This window comes from Anomaloglossus baeobatrachus, chromosome 1 (genome assembly GCF_048569485.1).
Source record: "Anomaloglossus baeobatrachus isolate aAnoBae1 chromosome 1, aAnoBae1.hap1, whole genome shotgun sequence".
NCBI lineage: Eukaryota > Metazoa > Chordata > Amphibia > Anura > Aromobatidae > Anomaloglossus > Anomaloglossus baeobatrachus.
Window position 1 is genome coordinate 268298382 of NC_134353.1, and position 22427 is coordinate 268320808.

At 44.6% G+C, this 22427-nt stretch overlaps 1 protein-coding gene across 1 annotated transcript in view; it reads right to left on the reverse strand.

Annotated features, from left to right (window-relative positions):
• LOC142311533 (uncharacterized) overlaps window positions 1-22427 on the reverse strand; it is a 183382-nt gene that overhangs the window by 133623 nt on the left and 27332 nt on the right. The window contains exon 2 of the mRNA XM_075350051.1: window positions 3314-3501. Coding sequence (XP_075206166.1) covers window positions 3314-3501 — 188 coding nt within the window. The remainder of the gene's footprint in view (window positions 1-3313; window positions 3502-22427) is intronic.

A 22427-nucleotide genomic window follows, 5' to 3' on the forward strand; every position in this document is an offset into this window, starting at 1 on the left:
GCGATTGCGATTGAACGTTAAAATGTTCATCGCATACACATTGTACCTTTCTCTAGAATTGCAGGTCAGATTGTTCATCGTACCCAGGGTAGCACACATTGCAGTGTGCGACACCCCGGGAACGCTGAACAGATCTTACCTACGTCCTGCGGCTCCCTGCCCACAATGCGGAAGGAAGGAGGTGGGCGGAATGTTTACGTCACGCTCAGCTCCGCCCCTCCGCTTCTATTGGCCGGCTGCCGCGTGACGTCGATGTGACGCCGAACGTCCCTCCCACTCCAGGAAGTGGACGTTCGCCGCCCACATCGAGGTCGTATGGACGGGTAAGTACGTGTGACGGGGGTTAATCGTTTGTGCGGCAGGTTCAACAAATGGAACGTGCCACACATACGATGGGGGCGTTGCAAATCGCATACGATATCATATGCGAAATTATTGCAACGTGTAAAGCAGGCTTAAGACATAGCATGCAACCCCATCCATTAATTCTGGACCAACAGCCAGGCTGCACAGGAATGCATGTGAATGTATTGCATTCAGCACAATGCCAAACATTTGTCTCCCATATGCATAGAACCTATACCTATTACAAAAACCCCAATATTGGTATATGGCCATCATTGGCTATGAGTTGCTTTGAAGACAGGAAGGACCTATTTAGACAAGAATAGCAAAGTATGACAAAGCAGTTTGTTGTTTACTATTATTAGTGACCACTCCACCAGAGGAATCTGTGTCGCAAAGGGGGGTTGTATAGCAAAGTGGTTGAATACAGTGTAAGCTTTTCTTCCATGGCCGTAATTTACAATTTATAATGAAGCCATGTACTTATTCTCAAAAAGATGCTTTCACCAAGAAAGAGTTAAGGGGGCTTTACACGCTGCGACATCGCTAACACTATATCGTCAGGGTCACGGTGTTTGTGACTCACATCCGGCGTTGTTAGCCACATCGCAGCATGTAACACCTCTGAGCGACCTAAAACAATCGCAAAAGAGGTAAAAATTGTTGGTATTGGAGAGGTCGCTCCAAAACCAAAAATCGTTGACAGGTGAGTAGAGAGGTTGTTTGTCGTTCCTGCGGCAGCACACATCGCTATGTGTGACACCGCAGGAACGAGGAAACTCACCGTACCTGTGTCCCGCCGGCCATGAGGAAGGGAAGTGGGCAGGATCTTCCGCCCGCTCATCTCCGCCCCTCCTCTGCTATTGGGTGGCCGCTTAGTGACGCGGCAGTGACGTCGCTATGACACCGAACGCACCTCCCCCTTGAAGGAAGGATTGTTTGGCGGTCACAGCGACGTCGCTGAACAGGTATGTGCGTGTGACGCTGCCGTAGAGATAATGTTCGGTATGGCAGCGATCACCACATATCGCACACAGGACGGGGTTGGGTGCTATCGCGCACGACATCGCTAGCAAACGCTAGCAATGTTGCATCGTGTAAAGCACCCTTAAAAGATAAAAGAAACAAAACAGCGGAGCTGATAAGAGCACAGACAGCAGTTGGAATGATTTGGGGAGGGTTGATAAAAGATTAATATAAGATTTTTTGTTCTTCGTTTTTTTGGCAAATTTTATTTATACTAAATTTAAATTGAGGTGATTCTGTATATATATACACTGCTCAAAAAATTACAGGACACACTCAAATAACACATCCTTGATCTAAATGAATGAAATATTCTCATTGAATAATTTGTTCTGTACAAAGTTGAATGTGCTGAGAACAAAATCACACAAAAATCATCAACTGAAATCAAATGATTTAACCAATGGATGCCTGGATTTGAAGACACACAAAATGAAAGTGGAAACAAGACAAAATGAAAATCAAAACAAGACAAAACAAGACAAAATTAAAGTGGAAACATGAAATGAGGCTCAGTATTGTGTGTGACCTCAACATGCATGTATGACCTCCCTATAATGTCTGGGCATGCTCCTGATGAGGTTGCGGATGGTCTCCTGAGGGATCTCCTCCCAGACCTGGACTTAAGCATCCACCAACTCTTGGACAGTCTGTGGTGCAATGTGACGTTAGTGGATGGAGCATTACATGATGTCCTAGATGTGATCAATCGGATTCAGGTCTGGGGAATAGGTAGGCCAGTCCATAGCGTCAATGCCTTCATCTTGCAGGAACTGCTGACACAGTACAGTCACATGAGGTCTGGCATTGTCCTGCATTAGGAGGAACCCAGGGCCAACTGCAGCAGCATATGGTCTAACAAGGGGTCTGAGAATCTCATCTTGGTACCTAATAGTGGCTTCATATAGAATGCAGGTAGTGTTCGAAACGTGTTGCCACACCTGGGCTCCCTGACCCTATCCATTTTTTAATGTTAATATTTTATATTAATCCTTGAAATAAAGCTTGAAGATTTTATTATATTCCAGAAGCTGGATCCTCCTCCTTTGTCTTCAAACTTTTGGTGAGCACATGAAGGGCTATGAAGTCCACCAAAGTAATGCCACACCACACCATTACTGACCCACTGCCAAATCGGTCATACTGAAGGATGTTGCAGGCAGCAGATCACTCTTCACGGCATCTCCAGACTCTGTCACATCTATCACATGTGTTCAGTGTGAACCTACTTTCATCTGTGAAGAGCACAGGGCGCCAATGGCAAATTTGCCAATCCTGGTGTTCTGTGGCAAATGCCAAACATCCTGCACGGTGTTGGGCAGTGAGCACAACCCCCATCTGTGGACGTCGGGCGCTCATGCCATCCTCATGGAGTCGGTTTCTAACCGATTGTGCAGACACTTGCATCTTTGTTGCCTGACAGACACAGCAAACCTTCTTGCCACAGCTCGCATTGATGTGCCATCCTGGATGAACTGCACTACCTGTGCCACTTGTGTGGGTTGTAGAGTCTGTCTCATGCTACCACAAGTGTGAGAGCTCAACCAACAATCAAAAGTGACCAAACCATCAGCCAGAAAGTATGGGTACTGAGATGTGGTCTGTGGTCCCTACCTGCAGAAACACTCCTTTATTGAGTGTGTCTTGATAATTGCCAATCATTTCCATCGATGTCTATTCCATTTACACAACAGCATGTGAAATTGATTGACATTCAATATTGCTTCCTAAGTGGACAGTTTTATTTCACAGAAGTTTGATTAACTTGGAGTTATATTCGGTTGGTTAAGTGTTCCCTTTAATTTTTTGAACAGTGTAATATAAACAACCTTCCCCTTGAATGAAAAAGCACAAAACAATATCACTAATTTAAATACAAAAATAGATAACTTTTATCAGGGTCCATACATGAATTGTGAATAGTACATTTGAGATTACTCACCATTCTTTCCATTGTTTTGAACTGTAGTATATTCCGTATTACATTTTTTCACATCCATGTGTTCTGTCAGAACAAAGATACACAGCGCCACTTGTGACAAGACCAGAAACACTATAAATATAGTATGACAAAGCCATTGTGGATGTGTCCATGCCACATTTGCAGACAATCTTCTTAAGTTAGATTTCCTAAAACATTAGGAGACGCATGCCATTAAATATAATCCTCTTATATAAGTATAAAGCCACAAAGATACAAATAGGCCGGATTTAAATGCTACAATTCTAAGGATCTTTTATAAAAATAAGTATTGAAAACAATGGTAAAATTGTTTTCTCATTTGTTGCTGATTATTTTTATAATATTGCCTGCAGTCTGTATTTCCATATTGATTGACGTTATCCATTCCTATATAAGTGCTTGAAATTACTTAAATTGACTTTAATTTTAATGGATGCCACACATTCCTATTTTGTTAGATTCATCTTAATAGTGATTAAAAGGATCGTCATAATTTAAATTAAACTCATTTATAGTTTTACATTGATAAGGTGGAGAATGTTGGATTTAGTGGACAAACACTGTTGAACACCATATTAACCTGTTCCTGTTTTTTATTTCTTTCCTTCTTCCAAGATTTAGACATTTTTTGTATTTTTCATCAATAAAACTGATTTTTTTTTTCTGCACAAGTTGTAGTTGTAAATTACCCCTTTCATTTTACCATTGGTGGACACAACCAGAAAAGAGCCCAAATGCAAAAACAGCATATGGGCACTTTTCAGTCTAATAATGAATCAAAATGCACAATTCCACCTGTTTTGAATGTAGAAATGGGCCCTCCGACTTCTTGGACCCTTGTATAGGTTACATCAATGATATGTCCGCCCCGCAATTTATTATACAATGTTCAGGAAATCAGGAAGCATTTATAAGTGCGGTGAAATTGTGGGTAAAAATGTCATTTCGGAATTGTTTTTGGTTTGGTTTTTATGAGGTTCTTTAGGCAGAAAAAAGTCCCCTAGACCACGATTTTCATGGCATTATTTTCATCATTATAATGTTACTAAATTTCTATAAATGCTATTTTTGTTTAGGTGGTGAAAACAAAGAAAATCTGCAAACAAGAAAATTTGTTTCATGGTACCAATTTTATAACTCTTATTTTTCTTATTTTTCCATGAATGGACCTTTGTGTGTGCTGTCATATTCATACAGATCCAATCTTTTTGATATTATTCAGGAGTACAGTATATCCCAAAAGCGAATACACCCTTCATATTTTTGTAAATATTTTATTATATATGATCATGGGACACCACTGAAGAAATGACACCCTGATACAATGTACGAGGCAGTGTTTAGCTTGTATGAGTATAACAGTGGAAATTTGTTGTGCCCTCTAAATAACTAAACACACAGCCATTAATGTCTAAATCGCTGGCAGCAAATGTTTTCTCCCTTAAGTAAAAATGGACAAATTGTGCCCAATTATCCATTTTCATTCCTCAGTGTCATGTGACTCATTAGTGTTACAAGGTCTCAGGTGTGAATGGGGAGCAGGTGTGTCATACTTGGTGTTATCACTCACACACTCTCTCATACTGGTCGCTAGAAGCTCCACATGGCACACATGGCAAACAATTCTCTGACAATTTGAAAAAAGTATTGTTGCTCTACATAAAGATTGTCTAAGCTATAAGAAGGTAGCCAACACCCTGAAATTAAGCTGCATTATGGTGGCCAAGACCATTCAGTGGTTTAATAAGACAGGTTTAATTCAGAACAGACCTCACCATGGTTGATCAGAAAGGTTGACTACACATGCTTAGCATCATATCCAGAGGTTGTCTTGTCAAAATAGACGTATGAGTGCTGCCAGAATTGCTACAGAGTTTAAAGAAGTCAGGGGCCAGCCTGTCCATGCTCCTACTATATGCCGCACAATGCATCAAATTGGTCTACATGGCTGTCATTCCAGAAGAAAGCCTCTTCCAAAGATGCAGATGAAAGCCCAAAATCAGTTTGCTGAAGACAAGCAGACAAAATACATGTTTTTTTGAAACCAGGTCCTGAGAAGAAGGTAAATTTATTTAGTACAGATGGTGTCAAGCATGTGTAGTGAGGAGTACAAAGACAAGTGTGGCTTGTCTACAGTCAAGCATAGTAGTGGGAGTGCCATAGTTTGGAGCTAAATGAGTAGTACCGGCTGTGAGGATCTACAGTTCATTGAGGGAACCATGCATGCCAATTAGTGTTGAGCGAGTATGCTTGTTACTACTCGGTACTCGCACGAGTATCACTGTACTCGGGCTACTCGGCGGGGACCGAGTAATCTCGCGATACTCGTTCTGTGCTCGTGGTCTTCATCCCTGTATGTTGGCGCTCTTTTGAGAGCCAGCCCTCATGCAGGGATTGGCTGGCAGACCACTGCAATGCCACAGCCCTGTTAGTTGTGGAATTGCAGTGATTGGCCGGCCTGCACAGCGTGACCGAGCCTTTATACCGGCGGGCGCGCTGTGCTCTGCACACAGCCATCCAGACAGTCAGTGCAGGGAGAGTTTTGCTGCTTCAGGGAAAGGTTTGCGGCCCTTTATAGTTATTTCCGTAGCAGGGCTGCAAACAGTGTGACCAGAAGTCCTTCTCAGGACTATTGTAGTTGTATACAGGCAGGCAGGGTATAGCCAGGTCGGAGTACAGGAGCAGAGTCCTTCTCAGGACTATTGTTGCTGTATACAGGCAGGGCAGGCAGGGTATAGCCAGGTCGGAATACAGGCTAGTGACCAGAAGAGTCCTTCTCAGGACTATTGTAGCTGTATACAGGCAGGCAGGCAGGGTATATAGCCATTCCTAGTGGTGACCGTATACCAGCCTTCATCACCATATCTGGGGCTGGTGTAGACAGTCTAAAACAGTCCTGATAGTGTCAGACTTCTCAGTAATTGTCGCTCCTAAAAACCTGTTAGGTTCTTAATGCGTCCGTGCTTGCATTTAAAAACCGCACGTGTGTGCCTGTCGGGGGCAGCGTACAGGTGCACTTGTGTGCGTTTTGCGCAAACTTGGATATAACGCACAAGTCTAGTGAATATAATACACGTCAGTCAGCAGTGTCTGATAGGGTAAAATTTCTCAGTAATTGTCGCTCCTAAAAACCTGTTAGGTTCTTAGTGCGTCCGTGCTTGCATTTAAAAACCGCACGTGTGTGCCTGTCGGTGGCAGCGTACAGGTACACGTTTTGCAGAAACTAGTATATAACGCACAAGTCTAGTGAATAATACACGTCAGTCAGCAGTGTCTGATAGTGTCAAACTTCTCAGTAATTGTCGCTCCTAAAAACCTGTTAGGTTCTTAGTGCGTCCGTGCTTGCATTTAAAAACCGCACGTGTGTGCCTATTGGTGGCAGCGTACAGGTACACGTTTTGCACAAACTAGTATATAACGCACAAGTCTAGTGAATAATACACGTCAGTCAGCAGTGTCTGATAGTGTCAAACTTCTCAGTAATTGTCGCTCCTAAAAACCTGTTAGGTTCTTAGTGCGTCCGTGCTTGCATTTAAAAACCGCACGTGTGTGCCTGTCGGTGGCAGCGTACAGGTGCACTTGTGTGCGTTTTGCACAAACTTGGATATAACGCACAAGTCTAGTGGATATAATACACGTCAGTCAGCAGTGTCTGATAGTGTCAAACTTCTCAGTAATTGTCGCTCCTAAAAACCTGTTAGGTTCTTAGTGCGTCCGTGCTTGCATTTAAAAAACGCACGTGTGTGCCTGTCGGTGGCAGCGTACAGGTACACGTTTTGTACAAACTAGTATATAACGCACAAGTCTAGTGAATAATACACGTCAGTCAGCAGTGTCTGATAGTGTCAAACTTCTCAGTAATTGTCGCTCCTAAAAACCTGTTAGGTTCTTAGTGCGTCCGTGCTTGCATTTAAAAACCGCACGTGTGTGCCTGTCGGTGGCAGCGTACAGGTGCACTTGTGTTCGTTTTGCACAAACTTGGATATAACGCACAAGTCTAGTGACATAGCATTGCAAAATGCGCAAGGGCGTTGGCAACGAACAAGGAAGTGGACGTGATGGTGATGCAGGCAGAGGCCGAGGTCGTGGGCAAGCTCTAATTTCGCCACAACAAAGGGCCACATCTACTCGCTCGCACGTCCTGTTCCAAATTCTTGGGGACCGCAGCAGTACACCGCTCTTGAACCAAGACCAGTGTCAACAGGTTGTTAGTTGGATAGCGGATAATGCTTCCAGTCAGATTGGCACCACCACAAACACTCTGTCTTCCACACGGTCAAGTGTCAGTAGCCGTGATACTGCACCGCACATTTCAGAACCTGATCCTCCTTCCTACCACAAGGCTGAGTACACGTCCACGGACATTACTGATCCCACACTTGGACACTCGGAAGAGCTGTTCACGTTTCCATTCGCACATTCTGGCCTCTCGCCAGCTCATGTTGAAGTGGGTCATGAGGAGATCGTATGTACAGATGCCCAAATATTTGAGCAGCCGCGTTCTCACGAAGTTGGCAATGTGTCTCAACAAGGGGTGGACGATGATGAGACACAATTGTCAGGAAGTCAGGAGGAGGAGCAGGGTGCGGAAGAGGAAGACGACGTGGTGGATGATCCAGTAACTGACCCAACCTGGCAGGAGGATATGCAGAGCGAGGACAGCAGTGCACAGGGGGAGGGAGGCGTAGCATCCCAACAGGCAGTAAGAAGCAGGGTGGTGGCCCCAGGCAGAAGTCAGGCAACCGTTCCCCAGAACAACAACACGACACAAGGTGCCTGTACAAATGTTAGGTCTTCCCGAGTCTGGCAGTTTTTTAAGTTGGCTCCAGATGATTCTAAAAAGGCCATTTGCAGCACCTGCCGTGCCAGCATCAGCAGGGGTACCAAAACTAGCAGCCTGACCACCACCAGCATGATCAGGCACATGTCAGCCAAGCACCCGACTTTGTGGGAGGTACAACAGAATCAAGGAGCAGTGCTTGCTGATGTCACTGCTACATCTTCGCTTGTTGTGCATGCGAGCCAATCCCCTGTCCATGCTGCCTGCGAACAAGCCTCCTCTGGCCCTGCACCTGCAGTTGCCTACGCAGAAATAACACCATCATCAAGCACGTCCTTGTCCCAGCGTAGCGTTTAGTTATCCATTCAGAAAACCTTTGAACGCAGGCGCAAATACACTGCCAACGCCCCACATGCCACAGTTCTAAATGCTAACATTTCGCGACTGCTTGCGCTGGAAATGTTGCCTTTTAGGCTGGTGGAGACAGAAGCATTCCGCGACCTGATGGCGGCAGCTATCCAACGTTACTCGGTCCCCAGCCGCCACTATTTCTCCCGGTGTGCCGTCCCCGCATTGCATAACCACATGTCACAAAACATCACACGTGCCCTGAACAACGCTGCTTCAGCCAAAGTCCACCTAACCACAGACACGTGGACAAGTGCGAGTGGGCAAGGCCGCTACATCTCGTTGACGGCACACTGGGTTAATATTGTGGAAGCTGGGACCCAGTCTGAGCGAGGGATGGAACACGTCCTTCACACACCAAGGTTTGCAGGCCCTACCTCAGTCAGGGTTTCACCCACACTCTACAGCTCCGGAATGTCATGCTCCTCAGCCTCATCCTCCACCTGCGCATCCTCATCCACTTTACCCTCCACACCAGTCCCAAGCCGGAAGCACTGCAGCACTGCCTCGGCGAAGCGGCAACAGGCTGTGCTGAAGCTAATCTGCATAGGTGACAAATCCCACAATGCAGAAGAGGTGTGGACAGCTCTGAAACAGCAGGCAGATCACTGGCTCACACCTCTGAACCTAAAGCCAGAAAAGGTCGAGTGTGACAATGGCCGGAACCTGGTGGCGGCTTTGAAGCGAGGCCAGCTGACACATGTTCCATGCGTGGCCCATGTGCTCAACCTCGTGGTTCAGCGGTTTCTAAAGTCATACCCAGAGCTGTCTGATCTGCTGGTAAAAGTTCGCCGCCTGTCTGCACATTTTCGAAAGTCACTTACTGCTTCAGCCGGCCTTGCCGGCTTTCAGCGGCGTTTGCATCTTCCGGCTCACAGACTGGTGTGTGATGTCCCCACGCGTTGGAATTCAACTCTGCACATGTTGGTCAGGATATGTGAGCAGAAGAGGGCAGTTGTTGAGTACCTGCATCACCTAAGCCGTCGGGAAATGGGTCAAACTCCACACATAACATCTGAGGAGTGGAGATGGATGTCCGACCTATGTACCATCCTCCAAAACTTTGAGGACTCCACCAAGATGGTGAGTGGGGATGACGCCATTATTAGCATCACCATACCGCTTCTCTGCCTTCTAAAATGGTCTCTGCTCAAAAACAAACATGATGCATTGCAGGCGGAGCGCGATGAGTTGGAGCAAGAAACAGTAGTGGGTGTGGGTGATAACACACAGCCGAGCCTCGTCTCATCACAACGTGCAGTGGAGGACTATGACGAGGAGGAGGATGAAGACATGGAGCAACTCTCCGGCCAAATTGAGGATATGACATGCACACCAGTCATATCCTCGGTTCAGCGTGGCTGGCCAGAGGACAGGGTAGATGAGGAGGAGGAGGAGGAGGAGGACACCATGTTCAGTCATCGTGTTGGTCAGGATACTGAAGTACTGGCTGTTAAGAGTCTGGCGCACATGGCTGACTTTATGGTAAGCTGCCTGTCTCGTGACCCTCGCGTTAAGAACATCTTGGCCGACAATCATTACTGGTTGGTAACATGGTTAGACCCACGCTACAAGGAGAACTTTATGTCTCTTATTCCCGAGGCGGAGAGGTCAGCCAAAATGCAGCAGTTCCGGAAGGCCATAGTCACGGAAGTAGGCAAAGCATTCCCCTCACAAAACGCTAGCGGCATAGGTCAGGAATCAGTGGACAACCAAGGCGTACAGCCGAGAGGGGCACAAGTCCAATCCGCCAGAGGTAGGGGAATAGTCTTTAAGATGTGGGACAGTTTTCTCAGCCCCTCACGTACCACAGCCCCTGAGGTGCGAGGTAGTGCCACAAGAAATCCTAAGTTTGCCCAGATGCTCAAGGAGTACCTTGCAGATCGAACAACTGTACTCCGACATTCCTCTGTGCCTTACAATTATTGGGTATCCAAGCTGGACACGTTGCATGAATTGGCTCTCTACGCCTTGGAAGTCCTGGCCTGCCCTGCCTCTAGCGTTTTGTCAGAGCGTGTTTTTAGTGCCGCAGGTGGAATCATTACAGATAAACGCACCCACCTGTCAACTGAAAATGCTGACAGGCTGACTCTGATCAAGATGAACAAGGGTTGGATTGGGCCAGACTTCACCACACCACCAGCAAATGAGAGCGGAATTTAAAGTTTGTAACGGGAATTTGACATGTACCTCCACTCACCCATGGGTACACACTTCTGGACTTTGGATAATCGCTGGACTGCTCCTCCTTCTCCTCATGCGCCACCATGATGGCCGTTACAATAGTTAGGCCGTTGTTTCAGGTATACCCCCAGTGGTAAATTTTTTCGCCCATTCTTTCAGAATGGACATTACAATGACAGGAGACCCGCTCCTTTGCAATGGGAACAATGTTTTGAGGCCCTCATGCACATCTCTATCCAGGGACAATGTGGAGCCTCACAATTTTTGGCTGCCCTGCCAAAGGGCTATACTACAATAAACCCACTTCCTTACAATGGGCACTTCAGGTTTACAGGCTCTCATGCACGTCTCTATCCAGGGACAATGTGGAGCCTCCCAATTTTTGGATGCCCTGCCAAAGGGTATACTACAATAGACCCACTTCCTTACAATGGGCACTTCAGGTTTACAGGCCCTCATGCACGTCTCTATCCTGAGACAATGTGGAGCCTCCCAATTTTTGGCTGCCCTGCCAAAGGGCTATACTACAATAGACCCACTTCCTTACAATGGGCACTTCAGGTTTACAGGCCCTCATGCCCATCTCTATCCAGGGACAATGTGGAGCCTCCCAATTTTTGGCTGCCCTGCCAAAGGGCTATACTAAAATAGACCCACTTCCTTACAATGGGCACTTCTGGTTTACAGGCCATCATGCACGTCTCTATCCAGGGACAATGTGGAGCCTCCCAATTTTTGGCTGCCCTGCCAAAGGGCTATACTACAATAGACCCACTTCCTTACAATGGGCACTTCTGGTTTACAGGCCATCATGCACATCTCTATCCAGGGACAATGTGGAGCCTCCCAATTTTTGGCTGCCCTGCCAAAGGGCTATATTACAAAAGACCCACTTCCTTACAATGGGCACTTCTGATTTACAGGCCATCATGCACGTCTCTATCCAGGGACAATGTGGAGCCTCCCAATTTTTGGCTGCCCTGCCTAAGGGCTATACTACAAAAGACCCACTTCCTTACAATGGGCACTTCTGGTTTACAGGCCATCATGCACGTCTCTATCCAGGGACAATGTGGAGCCTCCCAATTTTTGGCTGCCCTGCCTAAGGGCTATACTACAATAGACCCACTTCCTTACAATGGGCACTTCAGGTTTACAGGCCCTCATGCACGTCTGTATGCAGGGGCATTGGTGAACCTCACAATTTTGGACTGCCCTGGCAAAGAAAATACTACAAAGACTCACTTCCTCAAAATGGGCACATTAGACTCAAGAGGCCTTCATGTATGTCTCTTCTCAGGGACATCGGAGTGCCACACAATGTTTTCACGTAAAATCTTTCATGTAATCTCCAAAAGTAACATACACCAGCTCTATCTCACTATTGGGTATGTGGCCTTAACATTTCCGCCATGAAAATTCATTTTAGTGTCATTTTTGAAGGTTTTCTGGTGAGTCCATAAAAATGGCGTAAAACGCGGACAAAATTGTTCACAGCTGTGACTTTTGAGTGATAAATGCTTCAAGGGGTCTTCCCCATGCTGTTGCCATGTCATTTGAGCACTCTTCTGAGACTTTTGTGACATTTTTAGGGTTTCTACATGCTGCCGGGGGTCATTTCATAAAAATACTCGGGTCTCCCATAGGATAACATTGGGCTCGGTGCTCAGGCCGAGTACACGAGGATCTTGGGATGCTCGGCCCGAGCCTCGAGCACCCGAGCTTTTTAGTACTCGCTCATCACTAATGCCAATATGTACTGTGACATACTGAAACAGAGCACGATCCCTTCCCTTAGTATTCTAACATGATACACACATCCAAGATGACCACCGTCTTGCTAAATAAACTGAAGGTAAAGGTGCTAGACTGGACAAGCATGTCTACAGACCTAAATGCTATTGAACACCTGTGGGGTATCATCAATGGAAGTGTCATGGAGTTTTACACTGTCATTTTGACTGTCATGACGGAATCAGATGCTGTTCACATTGCAGGTTCTGACACTCTACTTGATGGTTTCTCTAGAGCTTCTGATCTACAAAGACAGATTAGAGCGTTGACCAGCTGTGTGCTTAATCAGACAGGCTACCAAGAGATAACCTCTGCTAGCCTGCTTATTAAGCTTTTGGGATCACATGTTGTAAGCCTATCACATTTGCTTCTCTCATACTTAGGTTTGAGGAAATCTTCCACCCACGCCTACCATAGTTTCTGCTTTGTTGGTCTGTGTGCTTTGGTGTCCCAGATTTTATGGAGAGAAACATACCTCTGTATGTTCTTGATGTGTGACAGAGTTTTGTTTTTCCCTGTATGTCTGTTTCTGTGGGTTAAATCACACTCCTGTCCAGGCCCTTCCCTGGGGGAGGGGGATATAGGATCAGGGCTGGTCAGAAGCAGGGCTAGGGAGGAGACTCAGACATCCCCATTATTAGGGGTATCTCTGAGAATAGGAATGGCACAGGGTCCCCTAGTCTGAGGGTCAAAGGCAGGAGCCGCTTGCCTCTGATTGGCCAGCACGCTGCCTTTCAGTAGCGTCTGACAGAGGAAGTTCATCCCTCATTGCGATGGTTACCTGATACACCTAGTTCGCCGCTGCAGGATGTGTATCGGGTAACCATCGCGACTGATGCCAGACCTTCCTCTGCCAGAGCGCTGTCAAAGGCAGGAGCCACTTGCCTCTAATTGGCCAGTGCACTGACTTTGAGTAGCATTTGAGAGAGGAAGTTCATCCCTTGTCGTGATGGTTACCCGATACACATCCTGTAGCGGCAAACTACGTGTATTGGGTAACCATCGCGACGAGGGAGGACTACTCAAAAACACATAAAAAACTCCACAAAAATAAACCGCAACCAAACCCGTGTTTACTTGAGCTCTCAGGGGGGTGTCTCCCTCCCCTGGGCATTTTCCTTCGACGTTGCGAACGTCCAGCGCAAAGTACTTTTTGCCACCAACATTGGGGAAAACATCAACGGCGAGACAAATGTCTATCCACAACCGGGAGTTCACATAGCCAGTCACTCCTGACTACCCAGGTGCACATGCATTGTCCCCCTAGCTTATGCTAAGGATCGCAGCAGTGGCCAAATTGTCACCGACTTCCATGCAGCCGCTGTTGGATGGAAAGGAGTCATCACTTCCTGAGTCCTCGCTGGGAGTGTGGGACCGTTGCCGTTCCGTCTCACCCCCACCACTTCCTCTCGAGCCAAGACTTCCCCGACAACATTGGCAGCCACCTCATACCACTCTTGCGGTCCTTTCTCCTTAGTAAACTATGTAGGAATTGTAGCGCCCAGGGGGACCATCATCCACAGATTCTGCATTCAAGTACACCTTTTCCCCTCTGCATTCTTCAGGAATGCATATTCTTGTTTATTGTTCATGTGTACAAACTGGCTGAAAGTATAACGGCCGGCTGCTGTACCCCCTCCTGGCCGCTCAAGCTGGGCCCGCACCTAGCACTCCTGTGCTTTCTTCACCCTTATCACATTTTTGTCCCCCTAGGGGTTACCTTCCAGGCCTTCTGGCCCTAAGGGCTCACACAAGCCATTGTGTGGGCCTTGCTGGGACCCAAAACTTTACCCTGGGGCCATTCAGTCCACTGAAGTGCTTTTCTTGCCACCTTTACGGCCCACGTGGCCTCAACTTTGGCCCAAAGGGTATCCTGCTGAGCCCGTACTGCCTGCTTCTGCATCTCCTCCACCTCCCGTCTAACCCGCGCTATATCTGCTTGAGCCCATACGGCCTTCTCTATTTGACGCAAGTGAGCTTTCTGGTTTAGTGCTGCCATGGCAACCGGGGCTATGGGCTTCCCCTTAACAGGGCTTGGCTCATCTGTGGGACACACCATAGTCTTCCAGGCCAGCTCCTCCTGCCAGTCCTGCAGTCCACGCAGACTCTGGTCCATCACTGGTTCCATAAGCGACTCCCAAGCGCTGCGACTGCTACCTCGGGTCCGCTGGGCCACCAAGCAAGCATACCACAGACGTCTGGGTCATGGCCTGTACTCCATTCTCTGGCTCTGCTTCTTCTCTACTCCTCGTTCCCGGGTCTCATCAGGGAAAGTCCCTTTTCCCGGCCATTCTTGTAGGGGTGCGGCTTTTTCCCGCTACCGCGCCAATCTTTTTCTGGTTCCTGCTTGCCGCATTTCACAGTCCAACAACGGACGGGATTCTCTTTCAGACCACACCCTCCCAGGCTGAAAAGCAGTCCCAGCAACTCCTGGGGGTTAGTCACAACTTTGTGCCTTTGCGCTATGTCTACACCCACGACGGGCCTGACGCTCTTTGAATGTGACCTCTTGTCCTTTTTCAACCACACACAGACAGTGGCACTTCTCTTAATCGTCATCCTGCAGGCAGTGCCAAAGCACAAAGGTCCATCCTGCCAACTATGCCAAGTTGTAGAGCGGCTAGGGAAGGCAGTAGTAGTTGTGCTTTCAGAGGCTACCAGGCCACAGCACAGCTATTCAGTAACCCCTTATGTCCTGGTTGCCACTCTAATGCAGGGATGCTTTTCAACAGTTCATTCATCCACTGAGACAATAAATCCAACACTGGGGTGCTTCTTTTAACTAATGGAACTTTACTTGCAACCAAGAGATAGATATTTTCCAGTTGCATTACACAGGCACATCTTCTTAACCCGACGGGGTTCCCTCCAAACTCCGTCTCATTGTAATTTCCTGGCTGACCGCTTTCGTGGCACCTGCGCTTCTTTGAATGCTAGTAGGCCCTTCATTCTCCTGTCTGACGTCATACTTCACTGGCATATTCCAAAAGTACACTATTGAAGGGGCTTAGTCCGACAAGACTCCTCCATCCATGCTTCTGGATCTTTTCCTTTAAGAGCCCACTGACCTTCGGCCTCACAGGAAAATTCTTTGGGTTTTCTATCTGGGAAAAACGAACGCCACACCGAGCATCCGGACTTAACCCCTCTTCTGGGGATGTGGCTACAACCAGTCCTCTAGTGAGCAGTACCCCGCGTGTCCGGTGTCAAAGGTTGACCCTTAGGATCTTCTCTAATCAATGTTTGTGCTTATTGTCTCTTTCTCCCACTGGGGACTTTACTGTCCTCCTTCTACATCCTGTCCTATTTATACTCTGCCTCCCCCTGCTTTTATTAACCTCTTACTTCCTAGAGGTGTCAGGAAAGCAGTAGCTGGCTCACCTTGCCACTTAGCGGCCATTTATCAAAGTACACAGTGCAGATTAATACATTCAATAAACCTTTTTGCGTGCCAGCCACATCTGCAGGGGTGGAGTAGTCTTGACCCCCCCTTACATCCCCCTTTCTTTCATCTAGGCCTTCCTCTGCTGAACATACAGAGGAGCCGGCACACATTTGCTTCACATAATACCCAACTCAGTTCACGTCCTCTACCACTTACCGGGCAGCCTCTACATAGCCACTCCAGGGGACCAGGTCTCCGCCTTCTGGTGCTGGGCCCTGCAACACAATATTCCCTAATTCCCTTATCATACATACTTTAATTATTTACAGACGTTCAGATCAGGATAAATACATCTTTAATAGGAACGATTTTGGCCTAGCAGACCGAACTCCACCTTCTTCAGGCAAATGTGCCCCGCAAAAACGCGTAAAAAAAACCACGCAAAAATCAACCCCGACTGAACCCGTGTTTACTTTCATTCTCAGGGGGAGTCTCCCTGCCCTGGGCATTTTCCTTCCACGTTGCAAATTTATAAAGTAAGTTACAATAAGACAGAAAGCACCATGATTTCTAATCAAGTTCCATGATGATGTCTGTAATTTTGCCAAAAATTGTACCTACGTGAATATTTAGAAATAACATGTATTTATCAATTGTCTTTATGTTTTATCTGTGCAGTGTAAAATAAGAAAATATGTTACATACATTATGTCTACACTTTCTGGTTGTAGGTTTAGGCATTGATATTCAAGCATCTGATATATGTTGGAGGTAAAGGACACCGTAAAATCTGCTTGATTATTAAGGATAAAGGAGGTCAGTTGATCTGTCTGTTAAACTGCCCAGCAATTAACCCAAAGCTGACTTGGGCATATATCAACTGATGGTTTGGTGTAAAGGCTAGTTTACTTTCTGTGGCCTGAAGTGGATGATAATAAAACTTCTCCAAATAATTCCATTTATAGCATCTTACAGTAATCCATTAGGATAAGATAGATGGAGATCCTTCTTCCTGTTCTATCATTTATGTAATGAAAGGTGCATCAACTATCTGGACCTACATCTTCACACTAGTAAATTAAACAATAGGACACATCACCTGATGCAAATAGTTCTTTTATCTTTTCATTCACTGTCAGGAGCATTTGCTTTGAGCACTTATCTTAAGAAGCAGCTGCTCATCTGAAAGATAAACTCAGATGAAAAGTAATTGGGAACGGAAAGTTTGGTGGATAACATTTTTCATTTCTCTAGAAAACTACATTATCAGAAACATAGAATATTGGATTATTTGACCTCTAGCACTTATCAATAAATGCACTAACTCTCTCGGGCGATGGGGAGCTAGTAGAGTGAGCGTTGTAAGGGAGCTGGCTAAACGAGTGAATGTACTGAAGATTATGTTAGAAAGTTATGAGTTTGTTGAAACAAAAAGTAAAGAAATTGCAAGATTTTTTCAATTAAACTAAAAGGAAACTTTTTAGATTTTAAATATTTTTTCCTATGTATTATAATTAACTTTATAGGGATTATCCCTTGAATGAAAATGTTGTTAAATTATTTTTTAATTAATAATAATTAATAATAATTATTTTTATTATTTTTTTTTTTAAAAGCCTTTGGCCCAAACTCGAGCAATAGTGACTTGATGGATGAATAATTTGTAGAAGATCAAATCTAAATTGGCCAACCAGGGTCTTCCCCAACATTATTTTGATTGCACAAAGCCATTGGGTTACTGGTCTGACTCTTTACCTTTTTCCTTCTATTCTTTCAACATTGATGTCTTTCTCCAGTGATTACTCTCTTCATATGATGTGTCCAATGTAGGCAAGTTGTAGGTTGATGATCTTTGCTTTAAGTGACATGTTTTGCTTCATTTATTTAAAATTCATTTGTTTGATCTTACTGCCATCCATGGTCTTAATAACATCCTTCTCCAGCACCACAATTGATTCTTCTTCTGTTTTGTTTCTTTATCATCCAGATTATGTTGCCACAGAAAATACCAATTTACAAACAAGCCATGTCTTCGTTGCCAGTGAAATGTTCCTCAATTTGATAACCTTATCCAATGACTGCATTGATGATTTGCTGATAGGCATTTTTCTATTGACTTCTGCTGTCATTGCTGCACTTGAGTTGCCAGGTAGGTTAAAGTCCTTTACATTACAATGTTCAGTTCACCACCATCTATCTCAAAAGTTTCCAGGTCATAAATGGCAGTACTCAATATCAGTTTCTTCTTTGTATTGAGTATAGGGTACTTTACATGCTGCGACATTGCTACCGATATATCATCGGGGTCACGTCGTTAGTGACGCACATCCGGCACCGGCAGCGACATCGCAGCGTGTGACACCAAGGAGCGATGATCAACGATTGCAGAATCATTCAAAAACGGTGATCGTTGACATGTCACTCCTTTCCTTAATATCGCTGCTGCCACAGGTACGATGTTGTTCGTCGTTCCTGCTGCATCACACATCGCTACGTGTGACACCGCAGGAACGACAAATATCTCCTTACCTGCGTCTACTGGCAATGCGGATGGAAGGAAGTGGGCGGGATGTTACATCCCGCTCATCTCCACCCCTCTGCTTCTATTGGCCGGCCGCTTAGGACGCCACAGTGACGTCGCTATGATGCCGAACGCACCTCCTCCTTGAGGGAGGGATTGTTCGGCGGTCACAGCGACGTCGCTGACAAGGTATGAGCGTGTGATGCTGCTGTAGCGAAAATGTTCGCTACGGCAGGGATCACCACATATCGCTGGAACGACAGGGGCGGGTGCTATTGCTCGCGACATCACTAGCAATCACTAGCGATGTCACAATGTGTAAAGCACCCTTAATAGTCCCATGATTGAGTTTTCCATTTTGACACTCCGCAGTAAGTCCTTAATTCCATCTATGCTTGTTGTTATCAATGTTTAATTAATATACATAGGGTTTTATAAATATTGAACAAGTCATCAATTTTTTAAGTAAATATATTTCTAAAGTTGCTATTGACATAAATTTTCAGCAGATGTCAGTAATAACCCATCCAATCCACAGTCAAAGAAATCAAATCATACATGTATAATATTAAGAACTGACACAGTTAAAATAGTATTGAACACGCTTAGTCTATGTTCATATGTTGTGTTTTTGCTGTGTTTGTCTGAAGCCAAAACCTGCTCTCTTGGCCGTAAAAAAAAGCTGCTTCCAAAAAGAACGTTTTGCTGCGTTTTTGCTGCTCTTTATTGCTACATTTTTGGCTGCAATTTTAGTCTCTCAATGTATGTTTAATAAAGTTAGTTTTATTCACCGTAAAAAGAGCAAAAACAGCAAAAATGTATCAGTTGCATTTTTGCACTTTCTCCTTGCTCTCAGGAAAACGCTGCAAAACCTCTGAAAGAATTGATATGCTGCTTCTTTAAAAAATGCATCAGTGTTCAATTTCATTCAGGAAAAAAAAGAAAGCGTGTGTGTGTATGAGATTTCTGAAATCTCATAGCCTTTGCTGGTACTGTAAAATACAGCTTTTAGTTTGCATAAAACTCATGAAAAATGCAGCAGTAAACAGCAAAAATGCAACTTGTAAACATAACCTAACCTAAAAAGTAGCTTTAATTTGCACAACACTCATGAAAAAGCTGCAAAAAATGCTGCAAAAATGCAATGTGTGAATATAGCCTTATTGACTTTCATTTAATACTTTGTACAAAAGACAAGACGCCTCCTGTATGGAGAAACAAGTCGCATGCATTGCTCAGGTGTGATTTTGTCCATTCTTCCACACAAGCACCATTAAATCCTGACAGTTCTGTGGACTCCTTCTATGAACGCTGAGCTTTACTTCCTTCCATAAATTTTCTACTGGATTCAGGTCAGGTGATCGGCTGGGCCATTCTAACAGCTTTATTTTCTTTCTCTGAAACCAATTGAGTTTCCTTGGCTGTATGTGTTGGATAAGTGTCTTGCTGAAATGTTCAGCCCCGTTTAATCTTTATCTTCCTGGTAGATGGCAGCAGATTTCTATTAAGAATATTTCAGTACATTTTTCCATTCATCTTACCTTCAATTAATTGATGTTTGCTGTTTACTGACAAAAGCCTCACACCATGATATTCAGTGCCTTTTGGCCTCCAAACATGGTGTGTATTATAGCATTCCAAGAGTTAAATTTTTTTTATCATCTGACCAGATTATATTCTCTCAGTATTTCACAAACTTGTCTAAATCCTGTTGAGCAAACTTTAAACATTCTGGAATATTTATATTGGAGTCTTGCATTGTGAGTGTCCATACAAACCGGTAGCATAGCTACTGGGGGGCAGAGGGGGTGGTTTTGCTGGGTTCCACACTCAAAAAATCCCACCCAGAGTTACTGCAACTGCTAACTATATCGATGTGCGCATCAGACACTAGTTATGCCACTGGCGTGAGGGACCCTTATAGAATGTAAGCGGCCTTATACAGCATGGGAGCTAATATGGGGGTCATTTTACAATGTAGGAGCTAATGTGGGAGCTATTTTACAATGTGAAAGCTACTGTGGGGGCTGTCATAAACTGTGGGTACTACTTTCATCCTTTTTTGTTTACTTATTGAAGTGTAGTTGCAATATGCAGTACGATGGACTGACCATTCAACCAATTCATAATTGGATTAACAAACATAGACACAATATTAGAAGTTTATATCAAAATAATTTAGAGAAAAAGTTATAAAAATCCTCTAAATAAAAGGGAGCAAAATTCAAATATAAAATGGTAATTTTTTATTTATTGTAAACATTTTTTAAAAAATATACATAATTGACTTAAAAGTGAGATAATTACAGAATATAAATGAGAATTGGATGGCATAATGAGCACAATTTACATAACATTATGATGATTAAATAAAAAAAATAAATAGCAACAAGAATTGACTGCCACAGTTATATCAAAATCATGAACAATTCAATCAATAATGTTCCCTCATAAAATGCTATTAATAATCAAAGTACTAAAAATTAATAAAGTACTTGCTGTATGCAAATAATTTAATGCATACAGCAATAATACAAAAATACTTTGAAATTATATATAAACAGAATATGTGCAGTCAGATGTCTACAAACATGAGGTAACCATAAAACTAACAATTACATGGCAATATGTGCTCAATATATACCAGAAAAACTATGTCCAAGGAAAAATCCTTATCATGTCCACTAGATGGTGCTGGAGTCAAATGCTACCAATAGGTATGTATGGAGTAAGCTCAGGAAAAGAACAATAACGTAACTGCAACCATCAGGAAAACCACACAGGCTGACATATGTTTCGCTACGCCCTGCTTCTGCTTCCTGTAGAAGCAGGGCATAGCGAAACATACATTGGGGTGTGAGGACCGAGGCACATAGCACTTTATTCCCATTTAACCATTCTTAGCTATGTTTTATCCATTCTATGTCTCATGTGGTTTCTTTTTTCCTTTCTGTCTCTGTGTGTCTGTCTATCTGTGTGTTTGTCTGTGTCTGTCTGTCTGTCTTTCTCTCTCTCTATCCATGTCTGTCTTTGTCTGCCTGTCTATCTCTCTATTTGTCTGTCTCTGTATCAGTCTCTCTGTCTGTCTCTATCTCTCTGTCTGTCTTTGTCTGTCTCTGTGTCTGTGTTTCTGTGTGTTTGCCTCTGTGTGTCTTTGTCTATGTTTTTGTTTCTGTGTGTCTGTCTCTTTCTCTGTCTGTCTGTCTATTTATCTCTCTGTCTTGATTTGTCTCTCTCTCTATCAGTCTCTCTGTCTCTATCCGTGTCTATGTCTCTTTCACTGTCTGTCTCATTCCCTGTCTCTTTCCCTGTGTCTTTCCCTGTATGTCTCTTTCGCTGTCTGTCTGTATCTATTTCTGTCTGTCTCTTTCCCTGTCTGTCTCTGTTTCTTTTCCTCAGTTTGTCTCTTTGTCTGTCTGTCTCTTTACCTGTCTTCCTCTGTCTGTCTTTTTCCCTGTCTGTCTGCCACTTTCATTATTTGCCTCTGTCTGTGTGACTTTTTCCTTGTCAGTCTCTTTCCCTGTCTGTCTCTGTATCTCTTTGTCTGTCTCTCTCTGTCTATTTGTCTGTCTGTCTCTGTCTGTATCATTTACTGTCTGTCTGTCTCTTTCCCTGTCTGTCTCTGTCTGTCTCTATTTGTGTCTGTCTATCTTTTTGTCTGTCTGTCTCTGTATCAGTCTCTCTATGTGTCTCTCTCTATCTGTCTTTCTGTCTGTCTCTGTCTGTGTCTCTGTCTCTTTTCTTGTCTGTATCTTTGTCTCTTTCCCTGTCTGTATTTTTCCCTGTCTGTCTCTTTCTCTGTCTGCCTCTGTCTCTCTATCTCTGTCTGTCTCTTTGTCTGTCTGTCTCTTTACCTGTCTTCCTCTGTCTGTCTTTTTCCCTGTATTCCTCTGTCTGTCTCTTTCCCTGTTTGTCTCTTTCCCTGTCTGTCTGCCTCTTTCCCTGTCTGCCTCTTTCCTTGTCTGTCTTTTTCCCTGCCTGTCTCTTTAACTGTCTGTCTCTTTAACTGTCTGTTGAGGGT